The sequence below is a fragment of the Caloenas nicobarica genome, chromosome 8, assembly GCF_036013445.1.
Source record: "Caloenas nicobarica isolate bCalNic1 chromosome 8, bCalNic1.hap1, whole genome shotgun sequence".
In the NCBI taxonomy this organism is placed as follows: Eukaryota; Metazoa; Chordata; class Aves; order Columbiformes; family Columbidae; genus Caloenas; species Caloenas nicobarica.
In genome coordinates, this window is record NC_088252.1 from 2,668,981 (window position 1) to 2,690,945 (window position 21,965).

The following is a 21,965-nucleotide window of genomic DNA, read 5'->3' on the forward strand; positions in this document are numbered from 1 at the left end:
TGTATCGGGAGGACGTGAATGGTTCAGAATAGAAAAGCCACATGTTCTCCGCTCTTCCTCTGGGAAGGATGGAAAATCCCAGCCCTGCCTCTTTTTATTCAGTTCCGTGAGGGTATTTTTGCTACCAAAGGTCTGTCTCACTTCAAGATTTTGTAACCTCCAGAACGGGTTGAAGCTTTCTCGGGCTGAGCAAGCAGCTGGCAGCAATCAACAACTCCTTAACAGCAGGAACCGGGTGCTTTCTAAGCCAGTTATTTGGTTGTATTTATTACCAGACACCACATTGCAAACAGGCTTCAAATTCAGGCAAGCCCGGTCCTTGCTGGCAGGGCAGACCTGCAGCTAGCATCTAAAATAACAAATATTTGGACTTTTGCAGCTGAGCTGCAGCTTCTGCTGCTTATTCTGTAAAGGGACTCAAGGCCAATGAAAGTGGCTACAGCCAGGATGGGAAAATCATAAACCCAGAGGTTCAATAGAAGCTACAGCACCCAGACCTGATCTGCCAAGTCGAGATTCACCGAGCAAGAGGCAAAGGAAACATCCAATCTGACAGTTTTACTAAAAACTCATATACTCACCTACAGGGAACTCAGCTTGATTTTCTTTCCTTCTACCCTAAAAAGCTCAAGGAAAAAACTCCATGTAATGCAAGGACTGACTTTGGTTAGAACTAAACCAACAAAAAACCTGCAACCCAAAAAACCAAGAGATGCAGAAAGCTACTGAAAACAGTTTGTTTTATTTCCAGGATCAAATATTACAATAGGACATTTACATATATTTATAAAAAAATGCAGCAGTTGTGTATATAGATCAGAGGTTTCCTTGAGTTTGGTCCCTCCCAGCACAGTGAGCTGAAATTGTCCAAATTAATCCTCTCCCTCCTCCCACATGAAGTCGCCATCATTGAAGAATAAGGTGACTACTGTAAAAACCGACAGGCAAAAACATAATTTTGAAACCCTAGGTTCATCAGTTAGAGGAAACAGGCTCATTTTTTTAAAAATCATCTACCCTATAGTCTGGTGTCTCTGATGAGGCACCGCGTCTCTGAGTGGAGTTTTACCCAGATGTTCTTCATATACATCTGTTCTCTAAAATAGCACCTTGTCCCCCCGCTCCACGGACTTTTACCATCGATCCTGCTATACCTTAAAGTCTCAGCAGCATTTAACGAGCAGTTACAAAACGACTTTTCTCTGTACTGCAGACACTCGCAGTAATTAAAGACAGCGACCAAATCCTGAACTTCTGCAATCACTCGTAATTTACCGATTTAAAACTGAGGCAAGTTGAGGCACTGATGTCAAGTGCCGCGTTCTCCGATTAAAAACACGTGTGTGTGTGTATATATAAGTATATACATATGGCTATATTTATTGGGGGTGGACAGACATTAAGCATCTCATGGACGAGAGGAGATTGGAGTAAAAGTCGCCCTGTACAACACGACAGAAAGGGAATCCATTAACCTCGCCGGTTCACAAGCAGATATTAATATCACCGAACCGTGGTGAGATGTTGGGCTCGGGCAGAGAAAACCTCGGCAAGACTCTCTTTGCAGAATGTCAACCAACAAACCTCAACAGCCACTCATTAAATGTGTTCGGATCAACTCCAAACACGCAACTGTCGGGCTTTCCAACACCGCAGACGGCCAATAAAGGGCCCGACACAAGCGTATTTGTTTCGCCTTTAAAACAGCAGCTGTTGTGTTCGTAGAAAATATTTCTTGTTAAAATAAATAAATAGAAAGGGTGGGGGAGAAGAGGGATTTGAACGTATTAAACCAGCTTGACAAGGCACACGGAGTTGGTGTGGGACCGAGACTTTGCACTTCACCCCTCTCAAGCACATCCCTGCTACCCGTTCTCCTCTGGAAATACAGGACTAGCTATTTTTTACTAACTTGACTAAAGCGGAATTAAACAAGAAGCAAGCGGTGACATTTACTACAAACTAAAGCGGCATAAAAATGAAAGAAATTCCTGAAATGACACGTTTTCCCATTCACACGGACACTCCCACACAGGTGTCTGTGTTACGTTTCCACATGGTTTAGAAAAAACCCACAAACGCCACATTTGATGCATCTCCCTGGCGCTTGGTACCTGATGAACGCAGCACAAGTGATGCCTTGTCCCCAAAAGAAAACTGCTTTTCCTTTAGCCCTTGTTGCTCCTGAGTCCCTGCGAACAAGCTCAGCGCTCAGGCAAGAACAGCGATTTCAGAAATCTGGCCCTTCAGCAGTGAGGTTTATTTATTAAAACACGTTCTAAAACTGGCTGCCAGCTTCTGCAAGGGTACAAACCAGCAGTAAAGTGGAAGCTGGTATAAGCTGGTGCAGCTGAGTATATAAAATCTTTAAAAAATGCATCTTTGAAAGTCGTGGACGATGTGAAATGCTGTTTGCAGTAGCGAACAAGGGACGTGCTTTACAGACGAGAGGTGTTGTTCTGTAATAGCGAAGTGGCAGATCTAGTGAGCTCTGGAAACTACGCTGATGCAAAATTGCTGTTTAAATCCACTTGGAACAACAGTACCTTTGGGTGCCTTTTTATAGACAACTACTTTACAAAGCTACTACGCGCATACATGCGCATTCTTTTAATATTGATGTTAACTTATCTGATTTCTCAGGAAGGGCAACACACTTCAGTCCACGAACGTCAGAAACATAAAAATCACAGACAGCAACTCAAGGCCACTCGTGTACGCCCAAAAATATTTGGCGCAGCCTTTACCTGCCCTTTTGCTGCTGGTAGGGAACGGTGCGAGGCTGATGCCAGTCAATCGGCTTGATTTAGCGCACGTGTGATCAGGAAGACCCAAAATCCTTCCCTGGGCCACTGGAGGGTCACGAGGGAGAAGCCAACAGCAAAAACATCAACAGGCTACAGCCTGAAACATGTTCGTTCTGTTCAGTTCTCTGTTTCTACCGTCCACATGTGCTTCTGCTCCTTCACACTCAGGGGGGACACAACACCCAAATTATGGCCGAGCAACACCCATGGGAAGCCACAAGCCACAGCCTTTGAAGGATTTCTTTCCTTTCTCCCGCATATTTCAACATCTCCTTTTGCAATCTGAGACTTAAGGCTCTTTTTTTCCAACCTTGTCAAAAGCAATTTGAACGTCAGATTGAACATCTAGAAACGACTGTGACAGATGGTTTCTAAACGGAGCCCAACGAGCTTGTACCCTCACTGCTACAAGCTGCCACAGGTGTAACTTGGTTGGCGTTTTCAGCCACGTTCCTCCAAGCTCCAAAGGGCTTCAAACACGAACGGAGCTGTGAAAAGGTTCTATCCCGGCTGGTGCGAACAGCAGCAGCACAGCTGATGGACACGTGTGCTATAGTGCTGGTTTTACTTGGGGTGGCAAGAAGGGGGAAAGAGGGGAGAGGAATGAAGGGAGAGAAGAGCCACGTGCACAGATGCATATTTCTTAATATTTTTCTCTGTCTCCTGCTCACAGACCAAAGCAAAAGAGAACTGAAAGAAAAAACCACATTGTGCCAGAGAAACAAAACGGCTCATAATTTCTTGGAACAGAACAAACTGTGAGACAGAAGAAAAATCCTGTTTTCATTGTAAATCTTCAATTTCACATTCTTCTTTCCCTGTTAGGTTATAAAAAGAGTCATATTTTTCTAAATAAAACCCCAAGAAACAAAAAATGAAGTGAGAGCATAAGCACTCCTGGTCCCACTACACCAGCAGGCAAAACCATTTACTGCACCCAAGAGACGTGTTCCTTGATGGCTTAAAAATAAACCTGCCGCAGCCAACGTTTGCTTCCTCGCGTAACAAAAGGAATGAAAAGCTGACTAACCTAGGGCTCCCAGTTCGGTTTGGAGAGCGAGGTGATGAGTGTGAGGAACGGGACCATGCAGCCCATAGTCTCTCCAGCGGCAGAACTGATGGGAAAAGTTCATGCTCTTCCCTGCAATGAAGTTTCACTGCTTCCCTGCTGCTGATACAGGGATGATTTTATATCAGATTAGTGATGATTTTATATCAGATTGCTTCAAGACACTAATAACAACCTAGCTGCATGTACATTAGGGAGGGCAGAGGGAAGAAGAGAAGAAGGAGAAGAGGAGAAGAGGAGAGAAGAAGAGAGAGAGAAGCAGAGAGAGAAGACAGAAGCGGAGAGAGAGGACAGGAGAGGAGAGAGGAGAGAGAAGAAGAGAGAAGAAGAGAGAAGAGAGGAGAGAAGAGAGGAGAGAAGAGAGGAGAGAAGAGAGGAGAGAAGAGAGGAGAGAAGAGAGGAGAGAAGAAGAGAGAAAGAGAAAGGGAAAGAGAAAGGGAAAGGGAAAGAGAGAAGAGGAAGAGAAGCCACCAACAAAAACAGACCTAGGACTGAAAGGGCAGAGTCAATTTTGTACGCTTAACTTAACTGCTATAAAAGCTGATGTGGAACCACGTTCCTAGAGCGGATACAAACCCACGCCTGTCCAAAACGGAGCTGGCCCTCCACCAGAAAACACAACCAACCAGCCACAACTCACAAGAGCGGTGGAACCCCAAAGGCAGGAGAGCAGAAAGGTCAACGCGCTCCCATCCCGGCCTGCGTGAGGGACACCAAAGGATCATCTGTACACGTGCCGGGTGCCGCGTCCCGCTGGCAGCCTGCCGGAATTTCCCTGTGGCTAACCACAGCAGAGGGAACGCGTTTCAAGGCGGAAAAAAGGTCAGAGTTATTTCAACAAGACAGCTGAAGCTACTTAGGGAAGCATTAGACCTACGTGGAAAGGGTTTCCTTCTGTCCGAGTGATGAATTTGGATATCCTAGGAACACAAAGGACCTTTCAGCTGCTTCACAGCCCAAACAGCAACATCCCGACTCCTCTGCTGGCCTTGCGATTCCCTTCCCAGCCTCCGCCACAAGGGCTCTTTACAAATCTGATGCCACATCAACCGTTGATCAGGAAACCGCAACCGGACTTTGCTTTCCTGATAGCACATCTCGCCGTACAACACAAAATCGTTTTTTGTGTAGAAGGGAGATCAATTTATACAATTGTATGATTACATGTAAAACCTCAATTATGAGCAGAAGACAGTGGTGAGCTAATATTATCGTGGGAATGCAAGGCATTTTCTGTGATTTCCTACATTTAAAGACTCCAAGGTACGCAGGCTAGTATGAAATTAAAGGCAAACCAGCTTGAATAGTTTTAGTCTATGGTAAATTTCTGACCACTGAAGTCTTTTTTCTTTAACAAGTATAATCATTGCAGAAAACATTAGCAGTCGTGGTAGGTCTCACATGCCTTTTTCCTCACTGATGAAGAGCACGCTAAACCGAGTTCTTAGCTGTAAATACACAAATTTGACGCCCACCTTGAGGATGGCTGTGTTGGTTAACTTTGATCCCACTGAAATACCAACTGATCGACAACTCAAGGTCTAGAGAAGAGACTGGACAAACAGGACACTGCACGGCCCAGGACACGTCTGCGTGACTTTGGTGCCAGCTCCCAGAGCTGAAAAGAAAGCCTAAATAAACTGGTGGCTTTCCATACCACCTCCCAGATATAGATTAACATGGAAATAGAATAAAAAGCAGCCCAGGGCATTCAAGCCACCAGGCTGTTAGGTCTTTCATCAACTGTTAATTCATTGCACAGCGTGACAAAGCTGTGCATGTTTTTAAATTAATGAAAGAAAACCTGCCTCGCGCTCGCTGTCCTGCTCAATTGCGGCCAGTGCTCTGAAACCCCCGCACAGCTCGGTCGATCCTGGGGAAAGCGAAACAAAACACCATGCAAAAAAGCCAACTATCAAGTTTTCATGACAGGTGTTTTCCAGAGAGCCCAAAATCTTTGCAGTATCCTGCCACTTTCCGTCATCATTTGCAAAATCCTGAGAGAGCGTAAAAAGGAGACACGTAGGGGATGGTGGGGCGAGACCAAATGGAAACCCCACCAGCAGAAATGTAGCTTTTCCCCTGGGCCAAGCAGTCAATATGAACTATAGCTGGGTGGTGGGTTTTTTTTTGGTTGGTTGTTTTTCTTTTTACTATGTCCACCGGCAGCATTTAAAGCAGGAGGAAAACATACATGTAATCTAGAAGCCTTTAAATTAGATGGGGGCAGAGTATTTCACTGCAGCTCCTGCCCAAACCCCACGTTTTTGCAGAACACCAGATAAGTGAACCCTTGAGAAGGCCGCAAGGTTAATGGAGACCCTTCGTGTAGAGAATCAAAACAAAGGAAATACTGAAGATTACACTCTCTCCTTTACAGAGAGATGATTCAGTGCCTTACCACACACTATTTTCAAAAATAAATTAAACAAAAGAGATTTAGGAATAGCAGCGAGAAGGGTACGTGTATCATGGCCACTCCAAGCCCCAGCATACTGGGTACAGAGGTTATCGTTTCGCTTTATCCCACGAAAACAAAGGAAAGATGTTCTTCCCAGTGCTCTCCGCAGGGCCCAAGCTGAGAAGAAAATAAAACTCGGAACGCTCCCGTTAGGTCAGTAGAGGAGGAGAAAGGAAGAAGCAAGAGAAGGGCCAGCCTGCCTGATTCCAGCACTGCGATCCCAGCCCCTCAACTGCATATTTCGAGAGTCGGTGTCCCGGGTAAAGAGGGGAGGAAGGCTGGGAGAACTTGTGCTAATTCCTTTCCTGCACAAAGACAGTCTCTTGAGGACACAGGCCTGCCTCCTGTAACGTGATCTCATAGTCCAGGTGGGAGAGTTTCCTTCGGGGGAAGTTGGTGAGGAGTTCAAAGCGTTCGTTGGGGTAACCTTTTGACTGGACGTGTTTCACAAGAGCCTGGAGAGAGAGGAAGGCAAACAAGTGTCATAGAAGTCAAAACAACACAAAAGAATGTGAAAAAACACCCCATTTTTCTTTAAAAAATGAAGTTTGTAATCACAAAGGACATTTTGAAATTTTGCATACAGTATAGACCCTCTTCCTCTTTAATTTGGCCCACACAGGGTATGAATAATCATAAAAAATAATTACTAAGTGATCCCTTACCTGATTCTTTATACAGAAGGAAGACATACATAAAACCACATCAATTCAAGCAAGCTGAATTCCACAGCACACATTCAAGCCACGGTAAAATAAGACTTGCAAAATAAATCCTCAAGTGCCCCAAAACAGAAGCCCCATCACTTGTTTATCAGACATTACCCTTACATTAAACCTAAAAGCCACCGAAGAAATATTCTTGTGAGGTAGCATTGACAACAATTAATGCAGTATTTTTATTACTTTTTTTCCCCTGCCTTCAAGAGGCATAAGTTTTGGGGTTGGTTTGGGTTTTTTGGGTTTTGGGGTTTTTTGGTGGTTTATTTGGGTTTTTTTAAAGCTTTTTAAAAAAGTTCTTATTGATTCATCGACTCCTCTGTCTACAGCAGCGATTGGAGCAGGATACAGTGGGCACCGGGATGAAGGGAGATCACCCTCACAACCTAACGAGCAGATGTATCAGGATGAGATGTATCCACGCTACGATGAGAGAGTTCCCCCAAGTTCATTAGGAAACACAGCAGATGAGAGCATAAAACAGAAACAGAGAAATGCAGATTGGCAGAAGAGTAGGGGATACAGCAACAGAGCAAGGCTCGGGCAGAATGAAGTCGTCACTTTTTAAAGAGGGGGAAAAAAAGACAATTATCATGTAATAAAACAGCGAGTATGAAAAAATAAGGGGGTCCCAAAAATACTGTTCACATAGTTTTGGTGGCCAACTTATGCCAGGAAATTAAGTGGAAAGAGGTAAGCTAGCAGTATCGAGTGTCTAAATGGCCTCAAGTTGCACCAGGGGAGGTTGAGCTTGGATCTGGGGAACAATTTCTTCCCCAAAGGGCTGTGGGGCATTGGAACAGGCTGCCCAGGGCAGTGCTGGAGTCACCATCCCTGGAGGGGTTGGACAGACGGAGATGAGGTTCTCAGGGACACGGGGCAGTGCCAGGGCTGGGTTACGGTTGGACTCGATGATCTTGAGGGGCTTTTCCACCCTAAATGATTCTGTCATTCCACCAGCTTCCCCTGGCCAGTTAGTTGCCACTTGGGGATGGATGACGGCATTTCTTTCACAAAGATGCACAGTGACAAGAGCCAGTGCACACAATTTCCAGGGGAAATTTCATCTGGATATAAGGAAGGAATTATTTAATATGAGAGAAATTAAACTTTGGAGAAAGTTGCCCAGAGAAGCGGTGGAATGTCCCTTACTGGAAGTACTCGCGGCTCAGCTTGAGCGGGCCCTGGATAAGCTCATCTGCAGCTCCGCTTTAACGGAGGGTTAAGAGCAGATGATCTCCAGGGATCCCTTTCGACCTGGACTTTTCCAAGATTTGATGCCTGCAGAACAACCAGGGAAATACCTGCACGGAGACTTCTTCCGAACTCATCAAAATCCACACGCAAACCTTTGGTACGAGGAGACTGTTGCCCCAACCTCCTCTTTTACCCGGCCCGTTCTCCAACCGGCTTTGCAGTTACAACACGTGTTTCTAAAAAGTGGGTTTGACTTCTTTTCCAGGCAACAAGGAAGATCAAAATTCCCCTCACAAACCACTGTATTTAAAATTGCAGTTAAGTGCCCTTCCCACGTCGCCCCCCCCACCCTATTTAAAGGCCAATCTTTCCTGCACATCTTACAACACTTGGTAGACAACGAGTTATTCAGGTAACCAGTCAGTGATGCAGAGAAAGGCCTGAGCTGCTGAACAAAGTCAGCAACTTAATTGCACACAATTAGCAATTGCTTCTATAAAAATAGCAGGATTGCCTTTTTTTTTCATTTCTTTGACTGAGGGGAAAAAGGGTTGTGGTAATATTGGAAGCGTAAGCATATCCTGGAGATAACAGCATATAAAGAAGCCAATCTTGATAACGATGCAACAATTTAAAATAAAAGGTTTTAAAACACAGCGAGTGCTGGTGGGAGACCAACACTGTATCATCAGTTAAAACTTCTAAAGTGCAACTCTCTCCTTAAACAACTTCTTCTTCTAGTTCTGGGCAGCTTTACAATGGAAGAAACAAAGGGCTGGAAAAAAATCAGCATGGAAATGATGCTCACAAAGAGACATCTGAGACTCGATCTGACTGAAAGATCATATGATGTGTGCACAAAAGCTGCCTGTTCAGCTCTGCGATAAAAAGGTATCTTTATCCACAAACCTTGACTCACCTAAATCCCTCTGCTGACTGTACAGCACAGGAATCACACGCTGAGATTAACTGCCTTGAACCACCACAGCCCACAAAAGGAGTCAAACCACAAGCCAGGATTATCAAATTACATTGATATTACACCTACGTATCACTTACATAAAGTTTCAAAAGTGCGACATGCTTAAGAATACACCCAACTTGATTTAACAGACTGCTTTCAAAAAGTAGTTAAGATATAAAAGAGTACTTGGAAAAAAGAATAGAGACCGATTACTGCTATGACAAAGCAAGAATGAGGGTCTGGAAGTAAAGGTGGTTCCTACAATAAGAGTGACGCTCCGCCAGGTTTCGTTGGTTTTTACATTTCAGCCCAGGACTCCAACTACAACCTTACACTTGGTTTTGAGAGCTGACAGTACAAAGGTAACTTCTTTTTTCCCCTTTTATTTTCAAGCAAAAGGGTTAAGGATGAGAACATGAGCTTGAGACAGCGTACATGTCCAGAGTGCTGCACACTTGGTGATAGTCTCGTTCTCTGCAAGAGATGTGGCACTTTTATTCTAAATCTGCAGGAGATCCTTCTCAAGAGGTGTGCTTTTGCCTTCCCTAAGGCTCCGATATAGAGCGATTGGGTTGATTACATTAAAATGAGTTTAACTGGCCACTGCGTCATGAAAACTCACGGCTAACAGGAATACAGTGACCTCTTTGCACACTGATAAGCACCTCCAGTGTTTTGATGGAAACGCCCTCCACATCAGCCTCTCCAGGGTCAAAGCACAGTTGTGGATAACACCTGAAGCACAGTAATTAAATTATATTTTAACAAATTTGCTTTGGGAGAACTTCCTTCAAAGTCTGCGCTGCCATCCACATCCAGAAGGGAGTGTGGAAGTATGGTGAAAAAGATGGAGAACAAGAATGAAGAGTTCTGCCTTTGACAGAACTTTTCCATTTAGGAAAAAAAAAACCAGAAAACACACAGATGAGCGAGCTGGGTGTATTTTATGGTACTTTAATGATTAATGCAAAAGCCATTTAGTCATTTTAGAAAGGAAACTAGGCGGTTTTGGACTGAGGAGGACACTGGAGCGCACAGGCAACCCAAGGGGCAATGGAAACGTGCAGAGCCTGTTGATGGGAGGAGAGGAACGACACAGAAAAAACACAACAGAACGACAGCGCGAGCGCTCCTGGGACATCCCACTTGCACTAGATCCCATTTCAATGGTGCCACCATAGGAAAAGAAATTCTCCAGTTTCAGCTCTCCCATACTCAAAGGATTCCGATTAACTCCACTCACCAGAAGCTTAGCTTGTTCAGGCAGTGAAATTTGTTCCCTCTTTCCATCTGGATACCGTAGCATCAGCTGTGCCTTTGGTCCTACGCACAAAGGAAGTTACTACAAGTTAACAAAGAGTTAACAAAGAGTCGAGCTTTTCTGCAGATTTTAGGCGCACATTTTGCTGCACAGCGCAGCAGGGTTAGGGACTGGAGACAAACACATGCTTCTACCGCACGTGTTTAAAATACGCACAAACTCAGGACTGTTTCAAGAATTAAGACTGAAACAGGTCAGCGTTCCCAGAGAAAAGCACACCATGCTGCCTCTGCTTTGAGACAGGTCAGGGGATGAGCCCAATTCAAGTTTCATATTAATCATTTAGCTTAAGTAGATGCACACCAAACGTAATAGATTGTTTAGAGATATAAGGTGGTATGATTTTTAATACATTCTTTGATTCATTTTACTTAGTAGACTAGATTTGCTAAAATTTTAAGCTCGTATTTGCCAAAAGCAACTGCAGACTACACTAAACGCCTGCAAGATAAAGTCCAGCTTGCATTTTGCTGGGAAAAATGGAACTGACAGGGAAAACAACGATCCAAGGCTAACGCAGAGACATCACAGACATCTGCAAAGCAGGGCCTATTTTTGCACTTGGCTGAGAAAAAAGGATTTGCCCAGACAAAACGGCACCTTCAAGGATATGGACCAGAACCAATGTCTACAACTGAACAAAACAAAGGCCCACGTGGAGTCAGGGAAAAAGGGTCCAATGAGGAGCAAGGGATCTGGTGGCAAAATTTTGCTGTTGGACTGGATCTTGGTGTGAATGGTCTTTAAAGATATAAAAGTTTGTAGTTTTCTACGCTCAGGCGGATCTCTGTGCAGGTACCCAGCTTGAGCCAGCCCTTCTGCTATTCTAACTCCACTAAACTTTTTATTTTCTGAGAATCTTGTCTCCTGAAAGTCTGCTCTGCATATGGTCATAAGGTGTCGCCTGAAAGTTTGCTGCTGGAGTTTTAAAATACAGACTCCAAAGCGAACGGTTATCAGGGAGAGAAGAATCCTGACAGTTTGCACCACGACGGATACGGCCCTGCCTGAAAGTTTGTCTCCGGAGCCCCAATACACAGACTCTGGAGTGAACGGTTATCAGGGATGGAAGACACCTGAAGGTTTGCTTCGTGAACAGGTACAGGCTCCTGGAGAGAAGGTCAGCAGCATTCGGCTTGGCATATTTCCCCCATGCAGTAAATAACAGAGCAAACCCGCCACCGAACTCTTTTAAGTTGCGCTTCTCTTTAAGAAATCTAAACATTGTTCTGCAGCAAGCAGAACCCTAAATTACTCCCCCGTGACAGGCAGCTGAGTTAACAGAGAACGAGGTGGGGCTGGTGTTATTCTGCTTCTCTCTCTCCACCACGGTGGTAGAAAACTTGCCATAGGCACCCGAGTTACACCCATGTGTACTCTACTCACGGACAAGGTCTCAAACTAAGCGACTCGAGCTCAGCACCTGGCACGACTCTGCAGTTTGTGGCATCGCTACGGCAAAGAAGTCCCTTCCAATCCCTAATATTCTGTGATTCTGTGAACGTGGTGCTGCCGGCAAGGTGGACCCCTCTAACATTTGGTGCCAAGTAAGAGAGAAGAAAAGATTTAGCTTTTCAAAACAAGAGATGAAACTGTGCTTGTCAGCGTATAAAGATTTTCAGGAGAAAATAAAGCAAAATGCTGATCGCTATTTAAAAAAAAAAAAAAAGCGGCAACTTACCATTCACATCTAGGCCCTGAAATGTACTTTCGGGCTTGTCAGTCGACTCCTCCAGCATCCCCGCGTCCCCGCAGGGCAGCGCTCTGTGATTTGAAGTTGTCCCAGGGTCAGTCCTTGAGGGGGGCTCAGCCTGAGGCCGCCGGTTCTCCTCCTTTTTGTACCCCAAGTCCTTGTGCGGAGACTTCCTCAACTTGGCAGGGGCCTCCGATTCCTCCTCCTCCTCAGATCCGCAAACCGAAATAAACTCTTCGCTTCCGGAAAAAAGCTCCGACTCTGACTCCTCATCTGACCGACTCTCCTGCTTGGCCTGCGAGGAATCGAAATGCGTCTCCTGTAACGAGGCTCTGATCGCGGCTTCCAACTGGCTGTCCTCGCTGGCATCAATGAGGCTCTCCTGTTGAGTACAGACATAAATGCATCAAAATTGCTTTTAAATATGTACTGAAAAATCAAGAGGACATCAGTCTTGCAAAGAAAAGTTACTAAACCTGCCAGGAACAAACAGCAGAAGCTAGTCAGGCTAAGACTACTTAATGTCTTCTCCTTGGAAGACGGAGACCTTGAGACCGCATCTGGAATATTGTGTCCAGTTCTGGGCCCCTCAGGTCCAGAAGGACAGGGAACTGCTGGAGAGAGTCCAGCGCAGCCACGAAGATGCTGAAGGGAGTGGAGCATCTCCCGTGTGAGGAAAGGCTGAGGAGCTGGGGCTCTGGAGCTGGAGAAGAGGAGACTGAGGGGTGACTCATTCATGGGGATCAATATGGAAAGGGGGAGTGTCAGGAGGATGGAGCCAGGCTCTTCTGGGTGACAACCAGTGATAGGACAAGGGGCAATGGGTGCAGACTGGAACACAGGAGGTTCCGCTTAAAGATGAGAAGAAACTTCTTCCCGGTGAGGGTGCCAGAGCCTGGCCCAGGCTGCCCAGGGAGGTTGTGGAGTCTCCTTCTCTGCAGACATTCCAACCCGCCTGGACACCTTCCTGTGTAACCTCATCTGGGTGTTCCTGCTCCGGCGGGGGGATTGCACTGGATGAGCTTTCGAGGTCCCTTCCAACCCCTGACATTCTGTGATTCTCTGGAGTTTCACACAGATTTTCCTCCCACACCTGCACAGTTCTGTGACCGCTAAACCCAAAACAAATGCCAAAAGCACAAACTGCACCAAAAAAAATTAGTTACTGTGGGAGAAGGCATTCCCCGGTGCACCGTATATTTGCGCGCTCTTGCACTAACTCCTTCAGTCTGTTTATCCTGCTGCATGGGAAGCAGTACAGCTGGATAAAGACAAGCTGGCATTTTTTATTTCAGATTACTCCAGCCCTCCTAGAAGGCCTCATGCTTACCGAACGAGAGCATTTTTGGGGAGGGCTGGTAGAATGGCCGTCCAGCTGTCCGTGCTCACTCAGGAACCCGGTCACTTGGTCCAAGAAAGACGTCACGTCCAGCTGGTGCCACTCCACTAGTTTCTGGCCTAGGGAACGAAAGGTGTCACAAAACATCATTTCAGTACAAGATCGCAGCTTAGCGGGCAAACACACCCATTCACTGCTGTCTGTATTTACAGAACTGCAGTTTCCTACAGGCTTCCACCTGAGAATTATAAAGCTTCCTCCTTCAACTCCCTCAAAAAGGTTTCAATCGCAGACAGGCACAAACACAGACCCTGTTTATTTCCATTATTTTCTTTTATCTATGGGAACATGCGCACAGAATGGTGAATTATGCTTCAAAAGGAAAAAAAGACAAACCACTAAGTTTACGAAGAAGCATTCGTACATTCTTAACTGCTTTAATTTACATCTTGGCAAACAGCATTTGTTTCCATAAGTAAAGTGCTAAGAGGAGAATCCTAACTTCAGTTTCAACATTAAAAAAACCCAAGATTTTGAGTGGTTTAAGTCAAATAGCAAGAAATCTCAGCTCTGATTACAGACACGATTACTTCAGTCCTGAGAAGTGGGAGACCAGACTATTAATACAGTTGCATTTTATGATGATAAAAGAAGAAAGGGTATTGGGATACAAAAGAAAAAGTAACAATTTCAAAAGAGCCGGAGGGGGAAGGTAGAAGTTTGATTGTTCAGGTTAACATAACAGAAACAAAAAACAAAACCAAAGCCAAACCAGTATTTCAAAATGAAGATGCAATTTAATAAGTCATCGCTGAGTGTCACATAGCCACTGTGCAAGGAGTATGAAGCAGATTCACGTAACACTTACATGAATATTGTAGTTTATTCATCATATGATTTCAAGTAGCTTTTAAAAGGATACTTAAAAAAAAATATTAACTTTAGAGTTTTACCACCAGGTGGTACTATTTTCACTTTCTAAATTATACCAGTACAATCATCAAATACACAAAATTTCAGCAAGCCCTGGGAGTTTTAACCCCTTAGTTCCTCCAAAACATTCCACTTCACTTTTTCAGGGACAACAAGGTCTCTTAGAGAGCAAAACAACTTAACCGGGATTATTCAGCTGAATATAACACACTGCGAAAGATGGTTTTCTAGCCTAAAACTGTCAGTCCTTCTCCTGGGATATTTAAACTGCAGGTAACCAAGTGTCACTTATCTTACCCGTCCTGGGATCCAGGATGGAGACGTAAGGGAAGTCGGCTAATTTATAGAACTGTATGTACCTCTGTCCTTCCTCGCTGTCGTGGTACACCTACAAAATACCACGGGGGAAGCAAATTACTGGGTAGAGAGGGAACACAAACAAACTGCACCTTGAAAACCTACAAAGTTTTTCCTCTGTTTTACAGTAGACGCTACAAACGGTACGTGCAGTTGTTGGTAATTCTGGCAAGCTGAAAATACGGCTCTAACGCTCCACGTATTAGGGGTATGAGGTAACATCTAGAATGTACAAATAAAAGGCAGTTTGTGCATTCAAATGCATATCCATGAACTACATCTACATCCATAAACTACATCTCCATGAGCTACTGTATCTTTTCTGCAAGTTCACCAAGAGAACTCCAACAGTGCCATTTTATTTTAAAAAGCCTGGGTTTTTTGCTGCCCTATCTACCAGGACACCATGTTACCCACGCGGCCCAATGAAAATTCTCACCTGCCAAAAAATGAAATGTTCCCGGATGATGTTCTTCACAGCTTCGTTGCTCCAGACGTCGCGGTTGAGACACTGACAGGCAAAATCTTGCACATTCTGAATATTTATCATGAGCCATTTGTTCTGCATCTGACCACACTCCTTGGCCTGGGAGCAGAGAGAAAAGCTGCGTTAGATAAAACTGAAGCGCCAGACACAACCAACGATCAGTGACGGCTTCTAACACTGTCAGATTTTTCACCAAAACCCCTTCGCGGGGAGAAAGATGGACAGCAGTAGTAAAAAGGCATCCAAAAACCAGAGGGCAGGGCTGAAAGACCTGCTTTAAATGAGACTGTTTGAATTACAAGATCGCACCGATGAACCGAGCCGCTGGATTTCAACAAGCCAAGTGTAGAGTGGGAAAAGCAATTTGGGGATGGGGACACGGGGACGCTGGATGAAGTTATTTGTTCGGGAAAGAGCGTAGTCAATCAAACTGATCTGACAACAAAGACCTGCTCGTTCTAAAGATAAACCAGTGGATCATCTAATTAGGTAGGTTGCATAATTGAGAGAGGACTTGCGTGAATTCAACAGGACCCCCTCTCTGCGTGTCTCCTTTTTTCTCTCCACGTTTTGAGTTACTCTATCACTGTGCAACTACTGAATGAGCCACCCCTTTTTATTTTGATGCTCGTTATCTGGACTGCAAGTGGGGAGGAAGGCAGGAAGAAATCTTACTGGTTTTGAGTCACAAAGCTGGCATTGTCTGATTGCTTGGTTGCAATTAATGGTAGGAGTTTGATCAAGAATGTAATTCTGATCGCTGAACTGTCATACCTGTTGGAAAAAAGAGGGCTATATCAACAGCACGAATGCGCTCACCGCCTGGAAAGACTGGAACTAGCACATTAACTCCCTTTCCTTTTAAAAAAGAAAAAAAGGTATTGATTGATTAGTGTGTTGGTAATGCACTTAGCAAAGGAATTAGGATGACGTTGCTGTTTTGGGCAATATTTTGTTCCCCAAACCAATTTTTTTTTTTTTAACTGTTAAAATGAATTTTAGCCAGTGCACTTTTGAACAGCCAGCCTGTCCAATGGGTGATGGACAGACACGGGAACCCCACACACTTATTAGCTTCACAGAGTGAAAATCTCAGTCTACAAAATTAAACTGCAAGGCCAAGTGACCTGCAGAGCTAATTTTATTTTACTCAAAGGAAAAAAAAAAGATGAATGAAGAAGCATGGAATAGTCCTCCTGTTCTCCCGAGGGACCTCATGCTAACCACTCGCCACTAATATTATAGTGTCAGAATTCAGTATTTGGTCACCAGGAGAGAAAAGTGGGGCAAATGACACCTAAATAACTGGTAAGGGTCTTAAATATAGGCATTACGCCTTTATTTAAAATACCTGTTTTGAGCTAACTGTGGATTTTGAGAACTAATTCTAGGAAATCAGTTTAAAACAAGGCCTAGAGGTACCGCCCAAGTTTAAAGGGAATAAAAATCCTTGTTATCTGAGTCAATTGGATTGCCTTAGTCCTGGGTTCTAACGTAACCCACACTGGATTAAAAGAACAAACTCAAAAATACATAACTAGAAAATTGGAAAGTGTATCGCACTCTTCTACACTTACTTTGTATATTTTTCAATATTAGTGAAAACCTGGCTCTACCTCTCCTCCATCCTAAGGACCTCAAAAGGATGCAAAACAGGGAAATCCACACAGAACGTTTGCAAAGAGGAGTTTTCACCTGTAGCGCAGGTACAGCTTTCGAAACTACTTTAGACTTCCTTCTAGAAACAACAGGCTTCACATTTAACATTGAAAAAGGACACGGTGAAATTGCTGCCGTCTCACACACACACAACTTGGCTCTTACACAGCTAGTGGGGTTTTTCGGAGCGGGGTGGAAGGAGAAGAGTGTGGCGAGAGGAAACGCTGTGGATTTGAAGATCATACTGGTGGGTCATTTTGGTAAAGTGACAAAAGAACAAGGAAAGGCTCAAGAGCTGGCTCGTGTATCCCGAAAGCTGGGTCTGATGCCTTTAGATCCACCGTTTCCAACAGCAGCTGCCCCCCGTTTCTCCTCCTCCGACATATAAACCCTATGGCAGAGCAGGAACTTTCAAAGACAAGAGGTAGTGGATCTCAGATACAAACCAAAATCAATCTGCCCCAAGTTTACTTTTACCCTTTCTACCCCTTCACGTTTTTCATCACTACAACTTACAGCACCAAACCAGCAATCTGGTTACAGAATCCCAGAATGTCAGGGACTGGAAGGGACCTCGCAAGTTCACCCAGTGCAATCCCCCCGCCGGAGCAGGAACACCCAGATGAGGTTACACAGGAAGGTGTCCAGGCGGGTTGGAATGTCTGCAGAGAAGGAGACTCCACAACCTCCTTGGGCAGCCTGGGCCAGGCTCTGGCACCCTCACCGGGAAGAAGTTTCTTCTCATCTTTAAGTGGAACCTCCTGTGTTCCAGTTTGCACCATTGCCCCTTGTCCTATCACTGGTTGTCACCCAGAAGAGCCTGGCTCCATCCTCCTGACACTCCCCCTTTCCATATTGATCCCCATGAATGAGTCACCCCTCAGTCTCCTCTTCTCCAGCTCAAGAGCCCCAACTCCTCAGCCTTTCCTGGCCAGACGGTATGTGAAATAAGTCTTGTTTTACACTCAGTATTGGATCTCACGGGATAACCTCTAGCTCTCACACCACTAAAATAACACGTTTTCCTCTCGTTTGACTTCTCTGAACCGTGTACGGTTTATTGATGTTGTGATGGTTCTCCTTTGCTCAGTTTTGTGGAGCTTCGCTGCTCCCTTAGTCAGCAGAGTGAACCGAGGAAGCAGAGCCAGCACCTTGTGACCCTCCAGACATGTGCTGATCAACATGACTCAGTTGGGAAGATAACTGGTGACAGCAAGTCAGAGCATGGGATATCTAACAAGAAATATCCTGGTTTTGCTACACTCACGCTCTTTGCCCAGGCCAGGGCGTACAAACTTGCATCAAACAGCTGCTCCTGTGCTCAAACTGCATCTGCAGGCCAGGCCAGAAGCACCTCGTGCAAAGATAATTGCACTATTTGAGTGTGCTGTCGGCAAGTTTGCTGATGACACCAAACTGGGAGGAGCGGCTGGCACTGGGAGGCTGCGCTGCCATCCAGAGACCTGGACAGGCTGGAGAGCTGGGCGGGGAAAAATTTAATGAAATAGAACAAGGGCAAGTGCAGAGTCTTGCGTCTGGGCAGGAACAACCCCAGGTTCCAGTATCAGTTGGGGAACGAGCTGTTGGAAAGCAGTGTAGGTGAAAGGGACCTGGGGGTCCTGGGGACAGCAGGGTGACCATGAGCCAGCACTGGGCCCTTGTGGCCAGGAAGGCCAATGGGACCTGGGGGGGATTAGAAGGGGGGTGGTCAGTAGGTCAGAGAGGTTCTCCTGCCCCTCTACTCTGCCCTGGTGAGACCTCATCTGGAATATTGTGTCCAGTGCTGGGCCCCTCAGGTCCAGAAGGACAGGGAACTGCTGGAGAAAGTCCAGCGCAGCCACGAAGATGCTGGAGGGAGTGGAGCATCTCCCGTGTGAGGAAAGGCTGAGGAGCTGGGGCTCTGGAGCTGGAGGAGACTGAGGGGTGACTCATTCATGGGGATCAATATGGAAAGGGGGAGTGTCAGGAGGATGGAGCCAGGCTCTTCTGGGTGACAACCAGCGATAGGACAAGGGGCAGTGGGTGCAAACTGGAACACAGGAGGTTCCACTTAAAGATGAGGAGAAATTTCTTCATGGTGTGGGTGCCAGCGCCTGGCCCAGGCTGCCCAGGGAGGTTGTGGAGTCTCCTTCTCTGCAGACATTCCAACCCGCCTGGACACCTTCCTGTGTAACCTCATCTGGGTGTTCCTGCTCCAGCGGGCGGATTGCACTGGATGAGCTTGCTTCCAGTCCCTGACATTCCGTGATTCTGTGAATGACTAGATTAACTTCCAAACTATTGCCGCTTCATACATACAAAGAGAAAAAAATCAGTATTGGTTGTTAAGCAGGGAGCAGGTGGTAAAGGTTTAGCTTGTAAAATGAGGAAACTTCATATAGACGGACTTGAAACTCTGCAATCTGACGTACACAGAAGTACTGAAATCCTAATGAGTGTCAAGCACAGAACTGCACACACCAGAACTATCTCCTCCCTAAACATGAAGTGAAAATTAAGTCAATTTGGTGTGTACCCCCTACAAATTAAATCCTATCTCACATCACGTGCATGGGGAGATGAACACCTGCAATTCTCAAAAGCAGTCTTTGACATTAGAACAAAACCATGCTGTTCTTTAAATAAATTACACACCAAACATGCCTTGTCTTTCTTAGACTCCAGTGATTTATTCCTAGCAAATTCCACTCTGAAGATTAATACAAATTAAAGCTCAATATTACCGTCAGGAAATGACAGTTCAAAATGTCTTGTGCAATCTTAACTGACTCTTAACAGTCTAATCACATAACCACACAACGCTCCTCAAACACAGACTTTTTAGTGACACTGTGTATTTAAGCCCTGAAAGTTTCTCTGAAATTTTCTAGCAGGGAAAAAAAGAAGGCGGTTCAGGTTAACATCTCACTGGTTTATGTAGCACCGTTCCACCAGGTCACTAATATCTCGTGGCTCAGCCATCGTGTTCAAAACGCTTGCAGGATCAGATTTGCAGATTTTCTGTATCAAATATTTCTCACCACATTTCTCCAGTGTAATTAAGTTAATCACACACTTAACTTCACGAGCACGGTGATCAGAACTTGTTCTGTATGTGAAGCACGCTGCTTTGTCCCCAATTGCAAGTAAAAAAAAAAAAAAATAATAATGTCGTTCAACACTTGAAAACTTCTCTCCGATGAAAAGTAATTCTCACCTGCGCTTAAAAGCTGGTATTACTGAGTTAAAATGAAATGGCAACTTTTTGCACCTTACTGATAAGAAAAATTCTTTGTAACTGAAGAAAAATGAGGTTTCGCGGTGAAAGACAAAGATAACGAAACCTACTTACTATGAAAATCAACCTTGGAGTACCCGAAGAGGAACAACAAAAATACATGAAAACCCGAGTGAGCTTATTAAGACCAGTTGCCCCCACTCTTGCTAAGTTTGAATAAAGTCATAAATCTTAAATGATTCTATGATAAATGTATGCGGCACAACGCTGGCAGAATGTTCTTGCAGAGCTCTCCAGACATTATACAATAACAATAAGAAAACTCCACTTAGATTAACACTAAACTACAAGAGCATCAAAATGACAGTATTTAGTCTTTGGTACTCTGAATGTGATAAAAATCTCTGATTTATTATATAGTTTATATTTATCTAAGCATACAGAGAAGGAAAAAGCTAACAGCAGCTTGCTAGAGATGAATTTTGAGAAGCTCTGGTCATCGGATCCACGGAAAGGGAAAATGGAAGGGGAAATGGCCAACAAACAGAAAAGCCGAAGATTTTTATGGCAATGAAGCTGAGGAGCAGCAGTTTGAAATGAAGGGGTCCCATGGGACAAGGAACTGCACCAGAACACAAAGAGGTGAATATCAATAAGGGTACATGTCTTTAAATTTGAGTTTGTGCAAAGAACAGGACAAGGTATATACACAAACTGCTTCCTCCCACCCCGTTTGAGATTTTACTCTGTTTCCCCGAAAATAAGACAGGGTCTTATATTAATTTTTGCTCCAAAAGATGCTTTAGGGCCGATTTTCAGAGGATGTCTTATTTTTCCATGAACAATCTACATTTATTCTTGAACAAGAAATCAACATTTATTCAAATACAGTCATATCATCACATTCTGGAACATCATCATAACCCTCCAAACCCTGAATTCCATCGTGAATTTCTTGTGACTCTATTTCCTTTAGAACCATTGGCCCCAATTTCTCATTTCCTTAAGCGAGTACCGCTTGTCCATGTCACCTGCTCATAGCGCATCAGCAATGCAACTGTCTGTTGCCTGTTTTTCTTGCTGAAGGGTCTATCTGTCCTGCTGCATTCTATTGCCAATTAATTTTACGTTTTTACATGCATTACACTATTTAAATTGACTTTTTTAGGAACTGTAACTAGGGCTTATGTTTGGAGCAGGGCTTGTATTTCGAGCATCCTCAAAAATCCTGAAAAATCACGCTAGGGCTTATTTTTGGGGTAGGGCTTATTTTTGGGGAAACGGGGTAGGACAATCAAATCTATCAATCAGCGATTTCAACCTCTGAAAAGACTTTGGACTGTGGCGGATGCCACAATCACCATTGCTGAAGTTTACCGCAAGGCAGGAGGAAAGACGGACACACATCTCAGTGTCACAGTGAAGGTCACAGGGCACTCGCTGACTGTACGTGTTCCAGTCTGGAGCAGCACCGGCCGTTTTCATGGCAATTCCCTTTATTATCACCATTAACCACGCATTTGCGCTGAACAAAGGGCCTGGAGGACGCGACGCAACCTCGTTTGGAGTAAATCCTACACCACACAACACAAGGCAGAGATGCCTCAGCACCAACTACTTCAATCTGCTCGTCTGCTCCCATCACACCAAATCACTCACTGAGGATGCAGAAACTCCCCGTTAACATCCTGCCAAACCTGAAACTCTGTTAGAAGGTTAAACATACGGAGGGCACTGTCAGC

General features: G+C 44.8%; 1 protein-coding gene across 3 annotated transcripts in view; it reads right to left on the reverse strand.

Annotated features, from left to right (window-relative positions):
• Positions 1-744: 744 nt before the first annotated feature.
• UBXN7 (UBX domain protein 7) overlaps positions 745-21,965 on the reverse strand; it is a 33,394-nt gene continuing 12,173 nt past the window's right edge. For all 3 annotated transcript variants that reach the window (XM_065640380.1, XM_065640378.1, XM_065640379.1), the window contains 6 exons: positions 15,300-15,446; positions 14,801-14,891; positions 13,562-13,689; positions 12,220-12,613; positions 10,461-10,540; positions 745-6,792 (listed from right to left, as the gene is read on the reverse strand). In XM_065640380.1, coding sequence (XP_065496452.1) covers positions 6,631-6,792; positions 10,461-10,540; positions 12,220-12,613; positions 13,562-13,689; positions 14,801-14,891; positions 15,300-15,446 — 1,002 coding nt within the window. In that variant the 3' untranslated portion in view covers positions 745-6,630. The remainder of the gene's footprint in view (positions 6,793-10,460; positions 10,541-12,219; positions 12,614-13,561; positions 13,690-14,800; positions 14,892-15,299; positions 15,447-21,965) is intronic.